Raw genomic sequence first — 12,578 nt, 5'->3', positions numbered from 1 at the left:
GATTAAATACCAACTATATGCTAAGACGCTTTAAGAGCCTATTTTGTTTGTCTTCTAATTTCTTAGTCTCATTTTTTCTTCCTTGAAGTTAGAAATTTCTACAAAGTTGAAATTAAAGAAATAAAGTTCTTCCCTCTATAAAAGTTTTTGAGGCAGGAGGTCCAGGGGGACTCCCATCAATATTTGGTCAAGCAGGTCAGATAGTTCATTTTTTGGCACTGTGATGTGATGCTGCTCAGCGTCTGTGGTGCTGGGATGTGGTATTTTTCCACAATAAATTCGATTGTATTGGCACCTTCTACAATAGTTCAGCAGGGTTAGTAGCAGAGAGTGGACAGACTTGCTCTGTAGCATGTCTAGATTGCAGGTTAGCCTCAACAGCCCCAACAAGGGAATAGTCTGGCTATTTATTGAGCAGAAAATCTCTCTCCCACGATGGATTCCTGACTCCAGACATTTGAGTCATTGTTTTCATTGATAGGTATATGAAAAAGAGTAAGCAGGTTCATTAAGAGCAAACGTTGGGATAAAGGTAATATATATTCAGTAAACACCTTTAAAGTATACTATTAAAGTCACGGTGATTTCTTATTCTGTTTCTGCCTTGGTCCACCTTTGCTGTAGTTATTGTAAACTAAACTAGATTTGTTTTACTCAGGGGGCTATTCTGGATCTTGGTATTATTACTGTAGCAGGGTAGCACTGCACTGTCGTCCCGTTGTTCATCAATTTGCTCGAGCGGGCACCAGTAACTTCTCCATTGTGAGACTTGTTGTTACTGTTTTTGGCATATCGAATATACCACAGGGAGCTTGCCAGGCTCTGCCTTGCGGGCAAGATACTCTCGGTAGCTTGCTGGGCTCTCCGAGAGGGACAGAGGAATCGAACCAGGCCAGCCGTGTGCAAGGCAGACACCCTACCGGCTGTGCTATCGCTCCAGTCTGGGATTATTACTAAGAAAACGAACTCCCGCACTGGGAGCTATTAGGAAATCCCAGTGATACTCTCACAGCTACATGGTGCCAAGGATCAAACATGAGTCACTTAGTATGCAAGGCATATGCTCCATGACCTCTGAGCTATCAGAGTCCCTAAAAGACATTTGAACATATTCACTATTGTTATAAGCATCCCAAAATTATTCCAGAGAGTAAGAGTTTTGTCTCAAATCAAGAAGCCTTTATTAGCTGGCCAGCAACTGCTCTCTCAAGCTCAGCCTGGATGAGAGAGGCATCCTTGAGATCAAAGAGCAAGGTTTTTTTTTAATAGAGAAAAATAATATTCTGGAATTTCACTAAGCAAGCAAGCAAAGGGGTTACAGAGGCAAAAACGAATAGCAATTAGTGAAGCATGCATCCTGGCCCTAGTCACAACATGGTGTAATTACTCGAAGCCTATCCTGAAAACAGGTGCTACAATTTCCTTTGTTCTGGGAACAGGGCACAGTAAATTCCATTTCCTCTTTGTGTCAATTTCTCCTTTGTGTTTTTTGTTAATTTTTGTCATTTTACAATACTTTGAAAGGAACATAACTAATGAAATACCATTTTTTCCTTAAGATTTTTTTGTTAATTTGTATATTGTCCTGTCTAAACTGTAACAGATAAAGTATTCACTTTAAAGTGAAAGAGAGATAGTTATGAATTCTTTTTATTTAGGCATTTTATTTTCTTATTTGGAACTGGGGAATCATAAAACCTACCTCACATGGTTATGGTAAAGATCATGAAAAAAGAGTACTTGGATAAAATGCTATAATAAACCCTCAAAACTGTTTAGTCCTTTAGTATATTTACTAAATATACATGTATTTAGTCCCTTTAGATTTTCCTTCAATATAATATAGAAAACATAGATGAGAGGAAGTAAATATTGATATGTATCTATTTTGTTGTGATTTCTTTCCTATAGTGAGACAATTCGTGTCTGGGAACTAGATCTCCCAAATAGAAAAATTTGGCCAACTGAATGCCGAACAGGACAGAAAAAAAGAATAGTCATTAGCATTGCAGTAAGTATTACTTTTGGGGAAATTTTTGGAAGGGAGGACACACCTGGTAGTGCACAGGAATTACTCCTGGCTGTATGTTCAGGGGTTACTCCTAGAAGTGCTCATAAGATACACAGGGGCTCAATATTGTGAGATTGAACCCATTTCAGCTGAATAGGCAAGTACCTATCAACTGTACTGTCTCTATAGTCCAAGTATTACTTTTTAAACAAGTACTAATACAAATTTCTGTTTTAATATTACTGATCAATGTGTGTGTGTGTGTGTGTGTGTGTGTGTGTGTATCCTTTGAGAACTGGGGATGGACAAGTAATGTCTGTACATATCAAATGATGGCTGAGAAAGTTAAGAAGAATCTCATTTCTGGAATTTTATTCAGAAAGCAGAATTAAGGTTGTTTTACTGTGACCTGGGCTACCATCATGTCTAATACTAATTAGATTTACACCTTCAACCTCCATCCAGTGGGCTTGGTCACAGGGAATGAGATAAATATATAGAAACAGACACACATGGACTATCCTATCTTTAGGGTTGCCTAGGCAGCCATCAGTGACCTCGTGGGATGACCATTAATTCAATACAATATTGATTTCCCAAAAGAGCTGATATTGTTTAAGTTAACAGAGAACTTAACATACAATATAATGTTGATACATACATACAATGAAGATCAGAAGCTGGATATTTCACATAACTAATCAACAGGCACTCTTAAAAGTATAAAGACTTGACCAATTCCTATTCTATTTTTGCCCATGTTATCCCAACATCTAAATGACTATGAGACATCTAAATGACTATGTGTGCCTGGTGCATATTTTCAGATAACAGATATTTGTCACCTATTCAATTATTTCCTGCTATACTATTCTTTCCTGGGTGCACATTTGTGAACACTTTACATTCTCAGATCTAGACTTTTTTCCCAGGGTCATATCCCAATATCCCATCGTTGGGTTTTTGTTCCTCTTGTTGTTATGGGTACAAATTCCCATACTATCAAGTGCCAGAAATCTGACTTATCTGGAGGGAAGTTGTGTAGCTGGGAAACAATCAGAACTCTCAGCACATGTATTTGCCACTTAAATTATTTCTCCCACTGAAAACATGTTAAAATGTATTCTCTTTTATAAAGAACCAGACATGTTTTTAATGTAGATTCATACATGTAACTTGGTTATCCAGTTACCTATTCTTGTTTAATGCATAATTATTTTATGAATATAGATTTTGTGAAACATGAGATAAAGCAGGTACAAAAATCTTTGTGAGGAGCACAGGTTTCTTCTAGGACCCATGTGGAGGTATCTCAGAAGTTGGAATTAACAGGAGACACAAAGATTTCAAGTGAAACTAGTAATTGTAACATGACACTTTGTTTTTCCCTTTGTAACTGTTCATACTCATGTTTAACTTTGTGGAAATAGAAGTGGCCAAAAGCATCTTCAGTTTCTTTTTTTTCTTTTATTCCTAGATGACTAGTGATGATAGCTTTTTCTACCTTGGCACCACAACTGGAGACATCCTAAAGATGAATACTAGGACTAAACTTTTATCAGATACTGGACCCTTGAAGGACAAATATAGCCTGGTAAACAGAGACTATCAAGTCTGTTCTTCACTACTGTCTACTAGTAACCTCTTCCTTCCACAGTCTACAATTTGATAGTTTGTGAAACAAACAAAAATCTGTCATATACTCAAGCCACATGTACAATTGTAATGTGCATGGAATAGTTCTCTAAACATATTATTTCTGGTTTATATTTAGGAGAAAGTCATCTCAATTAGAAAATCAGAATTGTATTTTTGTGCCAGGAAGATAGCTCAAAGGGTTGGAGTGCATCTTTCATATGCAAAAGCTCTCAATTCCCTGAGATCTCATGGTCCCCTATTTCATGCTACCCTGAGAACTTCCAAATGTAATACCCCTCAAAAAAAATGAATCACACCTTTGTATTCACCTCTTCAAAGCATAAGGCTATGACTTTGTGGTTTGTAACAATGCTATTTTATTGGGCATACCTATAGCTGTAAGGAGAAGTGTGCTGTTTGAACTTTAAGACTGTATTTTTTAAAGTTTTATTGACCCACTATGAATTACACATTTACAAGTACATTTATCACTGAGTTTCAGGTGTGCAATGTAACAGAACCAATATCATCAACAGTGTCTACCACCCTCCACCAATATCCTCAGTTTTTATCTACCTCCCCAGCCTGCCTCTATAATAGGAATATCTCCCCTTTACTATTATCATTCTGAGTCTGTTCTCTTACTCAGTTCATTCAACATGTTACTCTTTGGATCCATACACATAGCAGAAAATTGCATGACTTTATCTTCTCTTATGGCTGAATAGGATTCCATTTTGTATAGATATTATGGTTTTATCCAGTCATCTCTTCTTGAACATTTTGGTTGTTTTCATATTTTGGCTATTGTGAATAGTGCTGAAACAAACATAAAAGTGCAAATATAATTTCTGTATCATGCTTTTTCCTTTTGATCCTTGGGATATGTCCCAGGGGTGTAATTGCCAAGTCATAAGGAAGATAAATCCTAGTTTTTTGAGGAATGTTCAGTTTTTTGAGGAATGTACAATTTTCCAAAAAGGTTGAACCAGTCAACTTTTTTTTTTCAGTTTACAAATTCTCTTATATTTTACATGCATTATTGAATATAATTGTAATAGATGTTTGATAATATTTTTCTCGGTTCAACATTTGGCTTAAATCAAGGTTAATCTGTATTAATTTTCTTTTTTTTTAGAACAGGCCACTTTATTCTTTTAATAATTTTGGATTTTATTTCAGATAACTTTTATTTATTTATTGTTTTTTAATTTTATTTTTTTATTGAATCACCTTGGGGAAAGTTACAAAATTTTCAGGTTTAAGTCTCAGTTATACAGTGCTCAAACACCCATCCCTTCACCAGTGCACATATTCCACCACCAAGAATCACGGTATACCTCCCCCTTTTCCCCCACCTCCCCAGCCCCCCACCGCGCATGTGTAACTTGAACCAGTCAACTTTTTATCAGCAGTGAAAAAGAGTCCCTTTCCTCCCACATCTTCACCAATACTAATGACTGTTGTTGTTGTTTTTTTTTTTTGATGAATGCCAGTACTCTCTACTGTGGGGTGATATCTCATTATTGTTTTGATTTTCATTTCTCCGATGATTAATGATACAGAGCATTTTCATGTTCCTTTTTGCTATTTGGATGATTTTTACTAAGTTTCTGTTCACCTGTTTTCCTGATTTTTTTTTGCTTGAATGTTTTATCTTAAAGAGTTCTACCAGTGCTTTATAAATCTTGGATATTAATCCTTTATCAAATGAGTGATGCACAATTTCTTCCAATTTGTGGGCTTTCTTTGTGAACTGGTTATCATTTCCTCTGTGGTGCAGAAGCTTCTTAATTTAATGTAATTCCATTTATTTAATGTTGCTTCTACTTGCTTGGTCAGTGGCGTTTCATTGTTAAAGATGCCTCTAGCTTCAATTTCATGAAGAATTTAGCCTGTGTTTTCCTCGGTGTACCTTATGGATTTAAGTCTCATATCAAGTTCTTTATTTTTTTTTTAATTTATTTATTTTTAATTAGAGAATCACCGTGAGGGTACAGTTACAGATTTATACACTTTTGTGCTTATACTTCCCTCATACAAAGTTTGGGAACCCATCCCTTCACCAGTGCCCATTCTCCACCACCCGTAAACCCAGTGTCCCTCCCACCCTCCCCAATCCCATCTCCCCCCCACCCCACCCTGCCACTGTGGCAAGGCATTCCCTTCTGTTTTCTCTCTCTAATTAGCTGTTGTGGTTTGCAATAAAGGTGTTGAGTGGCCGCTGTGCTCAGTCTCTAGCCCTCATTCAGCCCGCAACTCCCTTCCCCCACATGGCCTTCGACTACAATGTAGTTGGTGATCGCTTCTCTGAGTTGACCTTTCCCCGGAACGTGAGGCCAGCCTCGAAGCCATGGAGTCAACCTCCTGGTACTTATTTCTACAGTTCTTGGGTGTTAGTCTCCCACTCTGTTATTCTATATACCATAGATGAGTGCAATCTTTCTATGTCTGTCTCTCTCTTTCTGACTCATTTCACTCAGCATGAAACTTTTCATGCCCATCCACTTGACTACAAAATTCTTGACCTCCTTTTTTCTAACAGCTGCATAGTATTCCATTGTATAGATGTACCAAAGTTTCCTCAACCAGTCATCCGTTCTGGGGCATTCGGGTTTTTTCCAGATTCTGGCTATTGTAAACAGTGCTGCGATGAACATACATGTGCAGATGTTGTTTCGATTGTACTTTTTTGCCTCTCTGGGATATATTCCCAGCAGTGGTATTGCTGGGTCAAATGGGAATTCAATATCTAATTTTTTGAGAGTCGTCCAAATTGTTTTCCAGAAGGGCTGAACCAGTCGGCATTCCCACCAGCAGTGAAGAAGGGTCCCTTTTTCCCCACATCCTCTCCAACAGCGGTTGCTTTTGTTCTTTTGGATGTGTGCTAGTCTCTGTGGTGTGAGGTGGTATCTCAAAGTTGTTTTGATCTGCATCTCTCTGATGATTAGTGATGCAGAGCACTTTTTCATGTGCCTTTTGGCCATTCGTATTTCTTCCTTGGTAAAGTTTCTGTTCATTTCTTCGCCCCATTTTTTGATGGGGTTGGATGTTTTCTTCTTGTAGAGTTCAACCAGTGCTTTATCATATCAAGTTCTTTAATACATTTCAATTTTGCTCCTGTTGGATTCCACTGCTCAAGACGAGCCTCATCCAAAAATTAGTCTGAGGGAAAACTATGGTTTGCAAGTTTTATGACTTAAATCTCAAGGTTTCTTTCTATGGAGTCAGAGATGGGCTACCTCCCCCCATCTCCCTGTGCTTCCAGAAGCCCCAGCAGTCATGCCCATGAACCATCTCCAGCACCAAGTAAACTTATTCACTGGCAACGATCTAGAAACTCATAAATAAATCTCAAAATAGATCAACAAGTTGCAGAGATTTTCCAGACCCTGCACAAGGCTGAGTCATCTGGGGTACCGTGGAGTGGGGGTATAAACATAGAGCCCACTCAAATAGAGCCCTGGCAGCCAAAATCCTCCGCACTCCACAATTGCTGCCATGCTCCCAGACAAACTCCATTGGTCAGGATGAGCCTCACCCAGAAATTAATCTCTTGAAAAACTCAGGTATTGTAGGATAACATAGCCTCAGGTAGTTTAGGTTTATTGGGTTGTTTCCATCACAGTGCTCCCATTTCTCTGTGTTTATTTGTAACTTCTTTCTTTGTGTTCTGTTGACTTGTAAATATTACTTTTCTCTTCTCCTTGAGTCCATTGCATAGTTTATTAACAGCCATGTCCTTTTGTATGGGCACAGGAAGACAGTAGCAAATGCTATGCTTTTGTAACCTAGGAGTCATTTGACTCTATATATTTTCCTCCTGGGCATCTGTTCTCTTGACCTAAGACTCAGCTGCCCTTACTTCCTAGCACCCCCAAAGGCATGGTCCTGACAAGGGATGGGATGGACTCAGGGCAAGCGGTGAGTTATGTGCTATCCTGGCATTGAGATGGGCCTGGCCAAAGTGCCTAATGCTTAGCTATAAGTTAAGAGCTTGGTCATGGACAAATGCTGTCATGATCCAAAAAGTAATAACTAAGATTCGGACCCTACTAGGGTTAGGAATGATTAATCAATCTGGCCTGAGCGCTGTAGTCTGAGTCTGTGGCAAGATCTTCCCAGGAGAGCTGCCCTACAAGCCTCAATGTATCTCTTACCATGCCCATACAAAAATAACTAATGTTGAGTTGTTAATTAAGATGTTAGGAGGAGGGGAATGCCTCTAGGTAGTGTTTCCTTTGAACCTGATGGGCCCTCAGGAAGGGCTTATGTATGTTGATTTTGCTGGGTATGACTAGGGACCAGAGAGACAAGTAAGGGGGAGAGACTAGAGGAGAGAGGAGAATCTAGAGAGCTGGGATGAAGGAATGAGGAACTAGCAGAGACAGAAGGAGATGGGAATGAGGGGCAGCGAGAGAGGAGAAATGGGGGGTTCAGAGAGACTGGAACAGGCACGTGGAGAGAATGGAATCAACCAGCTTGGCTCTCGTTTCCTCTTTCGTCTGCCCCATGGCCTGCGTCGCCCTGCCTGGGCGAGTGGCCCAAGACTGACCCCCCAAATCTGGGCGGTGATGGGGAAAGCCTCTGGGGCTCTCCTCTGGGCACCCCTTGCAGATATTTTTTACAAGGTATGTGGGTTTTGTGACTGAAATCTCCAGGCTTCTACAGAGTCGAGGATGACCTACCTCCCCCCATCTTGCTGTACTCTAGAAGTTCTGGCACTCATGCAGATCCCCCAAAGTTGCCACCCAGTAAAAATTTAACTCCACTCTATCACCACATTAAAAATGTTGGACTTCCTGGACCACATGGCCACAAATATAGCCACATGACATCCCAAACTCTACAACACAGATAAACCAGGAGCAGCACACCAGATTGGATGGGATATAATGTAGAACGATTTGCAAAATATTAACACAGAAAGCTTAACCTGTAACAACATCTTAGTAGCATTTCATATAAGGAATTAAGACCTCCATGGTGAGATACAACAATCTTCACTAACTTTCCGTTAAGAGAACATTTTTTGTATCATTCTAATAGCAAATAATTTATAACAAGCAATATAAAATAAATTATTGATAGCCTGGGCAGACTTAAGGGGTGGTTGGATATATTAGAGATAATGGTGGTAGGAAGATGAAATGGTGGTGGGATAGCTACCATTGCAGCTACCTTTTCCCCCAGCACATGAGATTGGTTTCTAAGCCGTGGGGTGATCCTCCTGACTCTTATTTATACTGTCCTTATGTGTTAGTCTCATATTATGTTACTTTATATTCCACAAATGAATGCAGTCATTCTATGGCTGTCCCTCTCTTTCTGACTCACTTCATTAACATGATACTCTCCATCTGTACTCTACATTGAATCTGCATAATACTTAGGGAGTAATGTCATTTTTATTATGTTAATCCTCCCAATTCTTGAACAGGTAATGGGTTTCCATTTCTTTGTATTCTTTTTTTATTCAAGTAGTAGTCTATAATTTTATGTATAGGTATTTCACATCACAGTTAAGCCAATTATATTTGCATATAAGAAAGCCATGGATGTTAATTTTTTAGCTTTCCACTTTACTATACAAATATATTTCTAAATGCTTTATTTGTAGAATAATTATGGAATTTTACAGGTAGTATCATATCATCTGCAAATAGCGAGCGCTTGACTTCTTCCTTTCCTATCTAGATGCTCCTTAATATCTTTTTTCTTCTCTAATTCCTCTGGAAATTACTTCCAATATATTAGTGGTGACAGGATGCAACATGTCTTGTGTCTGATCTTAGGGGAAGGCTGTTTTCCACACTGAGTATGTTTGGTGTGGGCTCGTGGAAAACTGCTTTGATTATGTTGAGGAAAGTTCCTTCAATACCTATTTTTTTATTTTAATGAATCACCATGAGATAGTTACAGACTCACACACTTTTATGATTGCGTTTCACTAAAAAAAGTTTCAGTACCCATCCTCCACCAGTACCCATTCTCCACCGCCAATGTTCCCAGTCTCCCTCCCCCCACCTCACCCTTTCCCACACCCTGCCTCTGTGGCAGGCACATTACCTCTTACTCTCTCTGTCCTTTTGGGTATTATGGTTTGCAATATAGGTACCAAGCGGCCATCATGTTTGGTCCATAGTCTACTTTCAGCATACGTCTACTATCCAAGCAATCCCTCCAACCATCATTTACTTAGTACTCCCTTCTCCATCTCAGCTACCTTTTCCTCCAGAACATTAGATCAGTTTCTAAGCCGTGGGGCGATCCTCCTGACTCTTATTTATACTGACCTTAGATATTAGTCTCATATTATGTGACTTTATATTCTTCAAATGAGTGCAGTCATTCTATGTCTGTCCTGCTCTTCTTGACTCACTTCATTTAGCATGATACTCTCCATGTTGATCCACTTATATGCAAATTTCATGATTTCATTTTTTTCTAACAGCTGCATAGTATTCCATTGTGTAGATATACCAAAGTTTCTTTGACTAGTCATCAGTTCTTGGGCACTCGGGTTTCTTCCCAGATTCCGGCTATTGTTCTACTCTACTTTTTTGCATCTCTGGTATATATTCCCAGAAGTGGTATTGCTCGGTCAAATGAGAACTTGATTTCTAGTTTTTTGAGAAATGTCCATATTTTTTTCCAAAACTGACTGGGCCAGTCAGAATTCCCACCAACAGTGCAGGAAAGTCCCTTTCTCCTCGCATCCATGCCAACACCTGATGTTTTTGTGCTTTTTGGGTGTATGCCAGTCTCTGTGGTATGAGATGATATCTCATTGTTGTTTTGATCTGCATCTCCCTGATGATTAGTAGTGAAGAGCATTTTTCTTTTTTTTTTTTTTTTTTATTAAATCACCGTGTGGAAGATTACAATGCTTTCGGGCTTAGGTCTCAGTTATACAATGCTGAAACAACCGTCCCTTCACCAGTGCCCATATACCACCACCAAAAAAAAAAAAAAACCCACACAGTACACCTCCCATCCCGACCCCCCACCCCCTACCTTGTAACTGATAAGTTTCATTTTACATTCTGTTTACTTTGGTTACATTCAATATTTCAACACAAACCTCATTATTGTTGTTAGGAGTACCCCACTAGATTCAGACCTACTGTGAAGACAAATAAGGTCGTGCGGCCGTGATAGCGGCCACGCGGTTTTGAATTTCTGTACTTTAACAAGAAGTCCAGGGAGATTTCTTCCAGATATTAGATAATTGCAGGCTTGAAAACCCAATCTGTGGTCGTCTTAATATGGCGGCCACCGCGCCCTTCATCCCCGGAGAGAAAGAGGCGAGAGAGAGAAATACCTTTCCCCTCCTGGGCGGGCACGGGGCCGAGGCTTAGTTCTCAGGCTGGAGACATTCTGCGAGGAGTTGCCCACGCCGAAAGAGGTTTTGCTGGGTCTGGATTCACGCTTGTGCAGCTGCAGAGAGGCCGCACATGCATGCGGCCCCTGGAATCACATCTCGGCGGTGGGAGGGGCCGGTGCCTCTCACCGTGAAAAGCATTTCTCATGTGCATTTTGGCCATTCATATTTTTTCTTTGAGAAAGTTCTTCTTAATTTCATCACCCCATTTTCTGATGGCATTGGATATTTTCTTTTGTAGAGTTCAACCAGTGCCTTGTATATCCTTGATATTAATCCCTTATTGGAGGAGTATTGGGTGAATATCCTTTCCCATTCTTAGACTGTCTTTGCAATACCTTTTTTTGAGGCTTTTTTTTCTAAGAAAGAGTGTTGGATTTTGTTGAATGCCTGCGTCTATTGATATATTATTTCCCCCTTGTATTTATGGTTTATTACTTTATTGCATTGTGTATGTTTAACCATCCATTCATCCTGGGGTTAATCCCACTAGGTCATGGTGTATGATCTTTTAAATGAGTTTTTGGATTCAATTTTCAAGTATTTTGTTGACAATATTTGCACCTATGTTTATCAGGATTATAGGTCTGTAATTCAATTTTGTGCTATCTCTGCTTTTGGTATCAGGGTGATGTTTGATTCAGAGTAACAATTTGAGAGTGTTTCTGTTACTTCAATTTCCCGAAAGAACCTGAAGATTGGAAGTAGTTCTTCTCTAAAGGTTTGAAAGAAATCACAAATGAACCAATCTGGTCCTGGGATTTTGTTTTGAGGGAGAATTTTGATTACCGTTTTGATTTTCTTGATAGTAATAGGTCTGTATAGGTATTCCATATCATCTTGATTAAGTGTTGGTAGATCATAGGAGTCCAAGAATTTATTCATTTCTTCTAGGTTCTCTCCTTTAAAGTAACAAAGATTTTCAAAGTAATCTCTGATGATCCTTTGAATATCTGTGGTATCTGTTGTGACATTCCTCTTCATTTCTGATTTGGTTGATTAGGGTTCTCTCTCTTTCTTGTGAGTCTTGCAAATGGTTTATTGATCTTATTTATTTTTCCAAAGAACCAGCTCTTTATTTTGATAATGTTCTGGATTTTTAGATTCCAATTCATTAATTTCTGCTCTAAATTTTATCATGTCCTCTTGCCTGCTTTGTGCTCCTTTTATTGTTAGTTTTTCAGTTTCTTTAGCTGTGTGTGAGGTTAGATTATTTATGTGGGGACCTTCTTTCTTCTGATGAATGCTTACAAAGCTATGAATTTTCCCTTTAAAACTGTTTTGCTGTGTTCTACAAGTTCTGGTAGCTCATTTTTTTTTCATTCACATTTATTTCCAAGAATCTTTTCATTTCCTCTCTGATTTCTTCTTTCATCTGCTGGTTGTTCAGTAATGAGATTTTTAATTTCTAGGTGTCGAATTATTTCTCTGTTTCTGTTTATGCTTGACTTCTATTTTCAGTGCAATGTGTTCTGAGAATCCAGTTGATATAATTTTTATTCTTTTGCCTTATGGAAGTATGTTTAGTGTCCCGGCAAATTTCTG

At 38.9% G+C, this 12,578-nt stretch overlaps 1 protein-coding gene across 1 annotated transcript in view; it reads left to right on the top strand.

The window, feature by feature from the left end:
* CFAP52 (cilia and flagella associated protein 52) overlaps positions 1-12,578 on the top strand; it is a 75,530-nt gene that overhangs the window by 18,861 nt on the left and 44,091 nt on the right. Inside the window, exons 5-6 of the mRNA XM_055133021.1 lie at positions 1,912-2,011; positions 3,489-3,605. Of these exons, the coding sequence (XP_054988996.1) occupies positions 1,912-2,011; positions 3,489-3,605 (217 nt within the window). The remainder of the gene's footprint in view (positions 1-1,911; positions 2,012-3,488; positions 3,606-12,578) is intronic.

Source organism: Sorex araneus, chromosome 3 (assembly GCF_027595985.1).
Source record: "Sorex araneus isolate mSorAra2 chromosome 3, mSorAra2.pri, whole genome shotgun sequence".
NCBI lineage: Eukaryota > Metazoa > Chordata > Mammalia > Eulipotyphla > Soricidae > Sorex > Sorex araneus.
The sequence above is the reverse complement of the archived record's forward strand: the minus strand, read 5'-3'. Positions and strand labels throughout refer to the sequence as shown.